The sequence below is a fragment of the Nicotiana attenuata genome, chromosome 6 (genome assembly GCF_001879085.1).
Source record: "Nicotiana attenuata strain UT chromosome 6, NIATTr2, whole genome shotgun sequence".
In the NCBI taxonomy this organism is placed as follows: domain Eukaryota; kingdom Viridiplantae; phylum Streptophyta; class Magnoliopsida; order Solanales; family Solanaceae; genus Nicotiana; species Nicotiana attenuata.
The window spans coordinates 11,042,430-11,051,237 of record NC_031994.1 but is presented as its reverse complement, the minus strand read 5'-3'; the positions used below and the strand labels follow the sequence as shown (position 1 = coordinate 11,051,237).

Genomic DNA, 8,808 nt, shown 5'->3' with positions numbered 1-8,808 from the left:
GGCATTCCCCTGTCAACAAAAAAGATATCAATGATCCAATGGCAGCCACTCATTCAAAAAATAGTAGCAAGAATATTCTCATGGACAGCTAAGAAACTATCATATGCAGGAAGAGTACAACTAGTTCAAAGTGTCATTTTTGGAGTACAAGCATACTGGGCTTAGATTCTACCCTTACCAGTCAAGGTACTTAAAACTATTGATGCATATTGTCGAAGTTATATATGGTCATCTACCAATACCATAACTAAGAAGGCATTGATATCTTGGGAAAAGATGTGCTCTCCTAAATCCTGTGGCGGTCTAAATTTGGTGAATATTCATATATGGAATAGAGCAGCTATTGCAAAAATATGCTGGGATGTGGAAGCAAAACAAGATAGGCTGTGGATTAAATGGATCCGTTCTTATTATATCAAAGGGCAACAATTCATGCAAATGCCAGCTCCCAAGAAAGCCTGTTGGATGCTCAGACAAATCTTCAATGCTAGAGCTGATCACAATCTGGTGCAGAGGAATAAACAGGTCACTATTACTACTCGACATATATACTTTCAGCTGCTGGGACAACAAACTCGAGTGCCGTGGAAATGTCTAATATTTCAGAACTGTGCGAGGTCAAAAGCACAGTATACTATGTGGATGCTATTACATGGAAGACTCCCAACCACAGATAGATTGATCAAGTGGGGATTGACAGTGGATACACAATGTTCTTTATGTCACAACCATGAGGAGAATAGAGATCATTTGTTTGTCGTGTGTGATTTTGCTAGGAACATATGGATGAAGCTTATGCAATGGATGCAGCATGATTATATAAGGAAGCATAACTGGGAGCAGCATATGGGCTGGAGTATACAGCATGCTAAAGGCAAGACCACAAAAGCAAGAATATTCAGACTGGTATATGCAGAAATAGTTCATGCTATTTGGATTGGGAGAAATTTGAGAATCTTTGAAAAAAGGGCACGTGATTGGAATAGTATTGCTCGAGAGATAGCGTACACATGTACTGTTAGAGCTACTGCTAGTATTCAAAATGTAGTCCATAGTTATATTTTCTTATGAATATTTAGAGAAGGGTAGGATATAGCAGATGAGTTTTTGTAATGAGATAGCTAACTGTGTAAGCGATGCTATGGTTTGTACAGTTTTACAGGTGACTAATTACCAAAAAAAAATATATATCTTGAAATACTTTATTATATTAATATGTGGTACACTATTTTTTTTATTTTTCTCTTTATACATGTGTGTTATGTAATAGTAGTATAGACATATAGTTGTCGGGAATTAACTAGTAAAATTGTATACCATGTTGGTATAGTTATATGCCATATCGGTATCATATAGTAGTTTGAACATTTTTTGGTTGTTTTAGCTGCATTTTTAAGTGAATTCTATTCTGAAATTATTTATATGAACATGATTTGCAGTGCTGGAATTTTTTGTTGCCGACGGACATAGATTATATGTATTATGTAATAGTTTATATAGTTATAGGCACTTGTTGGAACGACCCCATACAATTATATACCTTGTTAGTATATGGAATGAGCAGGTTGCTTTGCGAATATTTAGCTTGAAATGCGAGCATGTAATTTTCTCATACTTTTATTGCATCCTTTAATGTTTTGGTACAGTAGTATAGTCATAGATAGTTGTAGTAATATTCTAGAGCGAGCATATACTATGTTGGTATACATGTATACCATATTGGTATCATATGGTACTACAAGTCTTTTTTGCTACTTATACTTTTATTGAATTTTTTAATATTTTATTATCATTTATATTCTAACTAGTATATATGGAGATTTGGTGGCCGTAGATTATATTTTCTTGCTCCATAACTGGTTGTATTACTGCTAATGGTAGAGTGTATACTGATATTTGTAGGGAAGGAGATCAAGGTTTGCATGGCAACCACGTGTTGATTCTTAGAATCTGATTATTTAATTTATGGCGCTCACAGCAGTCAGTGTGATATTCAGTGAATTAGATCAAGTGACCACTGATATTATTTCAGTTTAATAATTGAATTAAAAAATGAGAAAAAGACAAAAGATGTATTATACTAATTATATTAAAAAAAAAGGTGAACAATATTTACTAGATCAGTTATTTTTTCTTATTGTGTGAAAACAGAAATAATAAAAAAATAGTAAAAACAGTAAATGAAATTAGATTATGAAGAGAAAAAGAATATAAAAAAAAGAAGTTGAATGAAATTAGAAAAAGAACAAGAAATAAAGAAATAAAAAGAAAAAATGAGTTAAATGGAATTAGAAAAGGAACAAGAAATAAAGAAAATAAATAAAAAGAAAAAATATATAAAGAAGGAGCCAAAATTGAGTGTGAAATAAGTTATGGTAAAAAATAACAATAATACGATTTGGGCAAAAATAAATGAATAGAAAAAGAGAAGAAAAAAGAAGAAGAAGAAGAAGAAGAAGAAGAACAAAACGAGAAAAAAAGAAAAGGAGAAAAGAAAGAAAAAAGGAAAAAAGAAAAGAAGCATAAAAATAAAAATGAATTGCAGAAAAAAGAGAAAATTACCCACAAAAACTACTATGGGTAGGAAATGTAATTAATTTGATGGATAGAAATAAATGAGTAGGTAAGGGTAAATAGTTTTGTTTTTGTAGGTAACTGTGTCTTTTACCCTAAAGTTATTACTCACCGAGTTATAGTGTCCGTTTGGATTAGCTGAATAAAAGTAGCTTTTAAGCACTTGAGCTTTGAATTTAAATAGAAACAGTTACGCGTTTGGATACAAGTACTGAAACTAAAAATAAGCAGCCGATTTGTTTGGTAAAAAGTATCTATTAACACTTTTCTATAAAATGACTTAAATGTCCTTAAAGTGTTAAAACTAAAAATGAACTTATATTTGAAACATTTTAATATTAAATTAAGTCACATATAAATTAATTTGTCTCTCAATTCACTTTAAGTTATTGATTGGATAAAATTATTTTTAGTAAAGATAGATTATTTATAATAACATACAATAATAAATAATTTGACTGGAGTTTGGAGGTAAAAAACACATACTTAGTGGGTATTTGGACGTAAGAATTGTAAAATTTCAACAAAAAAAAAAGTGAATTTTTTTTTCAAGTGAAATAGTATTTCAAAATTAGAGTTGTGTTTGGACATAAATATAATTTTGGGTTGTTTTTAAAGTTTTGTGACTGATTTGAGTGAAAATTTTGAAAAACAGCTTTTTGGAGTTTTTCAAATTTTTGAAAAAATTCAAAATTTATCTTCAAGTGAAAATTAAAAATCTTGAAAAAGTTTCAGAAAGGGTTTCTTTAGAGATTACAAAAAGTGTAATGGACAATGTGGTAAATTAGTTGGTCAAATCAAAATAGCTTTAAAGCTAAAAAATAATAAGTTGGGATTTCCTAACTTATAGCTTTTGGCTTGTTTTAAGCACTTTTTTATTTTATCAAACACTAAAAATAACTAAAAAGTGTTTAAAAGCTGATTTGACTAGCTTAAAAACCCATTCGAACAATTTGCCCATACGATGATTTCGCTAACTAAAGCAGGGGTGTACGCAAAACTTTTTATAAGCGATATCGTATTTACATAAATAATAATAAATAAATAAGTATTATCTAATATCATTTTCCCGCGAGTTGAAAATCTGGTTTAGTTGAATATTATTGCAAAGAGAGGTGTAGGTTTACTTCTCCTTAGCCTCAAATTTTTAACAAATATTCACTCAAAAATGTTCAACAAATAGAATGTCTAGGTCCAACCTCAAACTTATGACTTTTAACAAGCCCAAATATGAGCTTGACCAATGGACCAAGAATTACTATTTACCAAGAAGCGATGTCATTATATTGCTTCAGTTTTACTGTATATTAGTATAAATACTTAATATTTTCTCCAGCGAAGCGGTGTCAGATAACACTGCTTCCACCCCTGTGCTAGAGTGTAGGAGTTAGCAGTTCTGGTGAGCTACAGATTGGTTCGCGTTGGCAAAAGTGTTACTAACTTTGTACTTCCTTTACACCTTTTCACTCTGCCGGTCAATAATTAGTTAGTTTCATGAATTGTCACGACTCGGATTTCCCACCGTCGGGACCGTGATTGAGCCTAACATTATACTCGCTAGGCAAGCCAACGTTACAGAATATCTCAACTTTTTCTTTTATCTTTTAATGATTTAAACTTAACAAAAGTAAACTAGCGGAAATAAATGCGAAAGAACACAGTTTAAAAGATTATCTTAATGCTAATAACGAAAAACCGAAATAAATTCCATCCGAAACTGGTGTCACAACTCACGAACAGTCTACGAATACTACAAATAATGGTCTAAACGAAAAGTTTACATCTGTCTCGAAAGTAGATAAAATAGAAATGAAATAGGATAGAAGGGGAGTTTCAACATCTCAGTAATGAATTTCAGCAGAAATGAATACTTAAAATAATAACTGATGCAGCTTGCATCTCGATCCCACCATATAAATAATAACAGTATCAATATTCACCCTTATTCCTCCTTGTTGCGGCGTGCAATCCGATCCCACCAGTCCACCCTTATTACTCCTCAACACATATCACCGTTATTCCTCGTGTTGCGGCACGCAACCCGATCCCACCTGTCCACCATTATTACTCCTTGTTGCGGCGTGCAACCCGATCCCCCAGACAATCACGTTTCACCCTTATTCCTCCTGTTGCGGTGTGTAACCCGATCCCAATATATATATCAACACCAATCATAAAAGAATTAAAGACAAGTGTTTCAAAAGCTAACTCAAATCCTCCACATTACTTATACCTCAATCCACACAATGGAATATCACTACGATTATGAACCTTCACCAGTGAAAACTACTCAGCGAGACCAACCAAGGTGCACCATAAGGCACCAATAAATCAATATAAGCCAATAGGGTAATAAAACGTAACCATGAAACAATTAAATACTTCAATAAAGAGAACAACAGTTAATATGAAGCAATTAGACATGGAAACATTTATGAGCAAGTAGCAATTAAGGCAGGAAAACAAGATATAGGGAAACGGGGAAAGCAAACAGGCTAAACAAGTAATTTGGCAACGCATAGGTACTCTTCACCACACCTATATGCCACACACATGATATCTCACATAGCAAGCAAGTCGGGGATCCCTAATCCCTCAAGTCAAGGTTAGACCAAACACTTACCTCAAGCCAACGGGTATTTCAAGGCTCAATCACCGCTTTACCTCTCGATTCCACCACCAATTCACTCGTATCTAGCCATAATTAACTTAATAACATTAATAAACGCTAAAGAAACCAATTCCTATACACAATTATAGATTTCCTAGCATTTTTCCCAAAAAGTCAAAAATCGACCCCGGACCCGCTTGGTCAAAACCCGAAGTTCGGACCAAAACCCGACTACCCATTCACCCCCGAGCCCGAATACAATTGGTTTCGGAATCTGACCTCAAATTGAGGTCCAAATCCCAAATTTCAAAATTCCTAAATTCTACCCAAGAACACCCAATTTCCCATGAAAACCCCTAGATTTTGAGATGAAATCATGCAAAAAGATAAAATAGATTGAATGGAATGAGTTAGAAATCACTTACCTATGATTTGGAGAAGTTTGGGTCTTTGGAAAATCGCCTATGGGGGTTTAGAGTTCGAGAGAATTGAAAAATGGGTGAAATTCCCGTCTAAGTCCCAACTTAACAGCTGTAGATGTCGCAATTGCGAAAGGGCTATCCCAATTGCAAAGCCTTCACAATTCCTGTTGCCTTCGCAAATGCGAGGGAAGTGTCACATTTGCGATCACAAACCTCGCAATTGCGAACAAAAGATCGCATTTGCGATCCTTTCCCTTCCCAGACTCCCTTCGTATTTGCGAAGGTTTGTTCGCATTTGCGAACTCTACTTGCCCGGGCCTTCTTCGCAATTGCGATGAGGCCCTCGCAATTTCCGTGCCTGATGTGCTCGCATTTGCGAAGCCTGATCTCGCAATTGCGATATCAGAGGCCTGCAACAGAATTGAATACCTGCAACATTTTTTACAAGTCCAAAACACTCTGAAGCCTATCAAAAACTCACCCGAGCCCTCGGGCTCTAAACCAAACATGTACACAAGTATTAAACATCATATGAACTTGCTCGCGCGATCAAATCGCCAAAATAACATCTAGAACTATGAATTCAACACCAAAACGCATGAAATTCTCAAGATAGTTCAAATTTCCTATTTTCTCGACCAAGGGTCTGAATTACATCAAACCACTTTCGATTTTCACCAAATTTCACATATAAGGCTTAAATATTATAGCGGACCTGTACCAGGCTCCGAAACCAAAATATGGGGCCCGCTACCAACAATATCAAACATTATTCAATTTCCAAAAACCATCATATTTTTTCAATTAACAATTTTCTTCAAATATTCATTTCTCGGGTAAGGACTTCGGAATTCAATTCCGGGCATACGCCCAAGTCCCATATTTTACTACGGATCCTACGGGACCGTCAAATCACGGGTCCGGGTCCGTTTACCAAAAGTGTTGACCGAAGTCAACTTTAATTAATTTTAAAGGCAAAATTCACTATTTTTCTTAAATTTCACATAAAGGCTTTCCGGTAATGCGCTCGGACTATGCACGCAAATAGAGGAGAGGTAAAAGAAGGTTTTCAAGGCCTCAGAACATGGAAATAGATTCTAAAACAAAAGATGAGCTTTTGGGTCATCACATGAATATTTTAGTTACTATAGAGTTGTGAATAGTAAAGAATAGCTTAGTGGTCGAGGGAGTTCAAATTTTGTAAGGTCATTGGTTCACTTCCAATTAGCTACAATCTCCAATACCCCACTATGTGGGATTATACTGAATATGTTGTTGTTGTCGTTGTTGTAGACTTGTGACTAGTGACTACTGGTATTCTTTCCGTATTTTAGAGATGAATTTAGCATTATTATGTCGCAAATGATTGGTCGATAATAGTTGTGACTTGTTTTGGATGTGTGTTATTTGTTTGACCAAAAAAGTATGAGACTTTTTTGTTAAACTAATTAAATAAGAAGATAGAGGGCAAATCCTAGTTAAGTATAATTATTCTAGATCTGAGATGAATAACATGAATAGAAAAATATAGTTGAGTATAAATGCTGGCAATGATTATGGACAGATTTAATAGCATGAAAAAATGTGCATTAAGTAACATTAAATGGAAATAAAATGTAAATAAAGGAAAAGATTCACCCAATCTTGAGTGAGGCGGATCCTTTTTCATTTGATAAAGATGAATGATAGACAAATACAATAATCTTAGGACTCTTTTTGGATCTGATGGAGGGTATGGGCTCACATATCCTTTAATCTCTTTAGAGAGAGGTGTTTATATATTTTCTAGAGAGAGAGTCTGCCCCCCTCTTGAGAAGTCCTCTCTTCCTCTATATAAGGGATATCCCTAGAAAACCATAAAAAGTACAATGTGAGGGAATATCCAGTAGAATATTCCCTTTGAAGATTCCAAAGCAAAACTAGTTGTTACATCTATCTGCACTGCTCGACCTCGGCCTTATTGATCACTGCTCGACCTCGGCATTATAGATCACCGCTCGACCTCGGCCTTATTGATCACTGCTCGACCTCGGCCTTATTGATCACTGCTCGACCTCGGCCTTATAGATCACTGCTCGACCTCGACCTTATTGATCACTGCTCGACCTCGGCCTTATAGATCACTGCTCGACCTCGGCCTTATAGATCACTGCTCGGCCTCGACCTTATTGATCAATTCGATTCGCAGGTTACTCATGACAATTGTCTCCGCATGTCTAATTTCTCCAATCTGATTTTGACCCATACAGTTAGCCCCTCCGCTTATCGAGGTCGTCTTTTGGTCGAGTTCGGTGAGTGGACTTCATTAATCATAGTTCGAGAAATTCGGATAGGGAGGTCGGCTAGTGAGGATCGCGGCTGAGGGTGCCGACCTTTAGGTTAAAGTGGTATCCCCGCGGGCTGAACTTGAGCATAGTTCGATCAGGGCCAATGACTCGAGTGATGAGTTGATCGAGAAGACGGTAGAGTTGGAGAAGGCCGACGAGTCCAGGATGGCAGCTTTGGCAAGGATGGAAGCATCGGAGGAGGTCATCCGCGTCCTCAGATCTGGACGGGCGATTCAGCCCAAGATGCCTTTTTTGATACTTCTTTTGATTTGGAATGCTACTCTTGCTGCTTATTCCTGATTCTAATTTTCTTTTCCTTGAATCTTTTCCTCGATTGATGGTTTCAAAGGAACCGCTGGTAGGTGTTAATTCGAACGTGATTGAGTGTCTTAGATTAGTCCGAACGAAGTCAAACGTTGCCATATTTAACTCAAACGAGGTCTGGCTATGAATCAAGTTCGAGCTAAGTCGAATGCAAATTAAATTCGAGCGAGGTCGAATGTTAATTCGGCTGAGGTGGTCGAATGTTAATTCGAGTGAGATCGAATGAGAGTTAATTCGAGCAAGGTCGAATACTAGTTAATTCGGGCGAGGAGGCCGAATGTTAATTCAGGCGAGGTCGAATGTGATTCGAGCGAGGAGGCCGAATGTTAATTCGGGCGTGGAGACTGAATGTGAATTGGGGCGAGAAGGCCGAATGTTAATTCGGGCGAGGTCGAATGTCATTCGAGCGAGGAGGTCGAATGTTAATTCGGGCGAGGAGGCCGAATGTTAATTCGAGCGAGGTCGAATGTCATTCGAGCGAGGAGGCCGAATGTGAATTCGGGCGAGGAGGCCAAATGTGAATTCGGGCGAGGAGGCCAAATGTGATTTC

The 8,808-nt window shown here is 36.4% G+C and overlaps 1 protein-coding gene across 1 annotated transcript; it reads left to right on the top strand.

Annotated features, from left to right (window-relative positions):
- On the top strand, positions 277-8,234 carry LOC109227632. The gene is made up of 3 exons (XM_019392833.1): positions 277-1,044; positions 1,155-1,162; positions 8,033-8,234. Exons 1-3 carry the CDS (start codon positions 277-279, stop codon positions 8,232-8,234), a joined length of 978 nt encoding a protein of 325 aa, XP_019248378.1.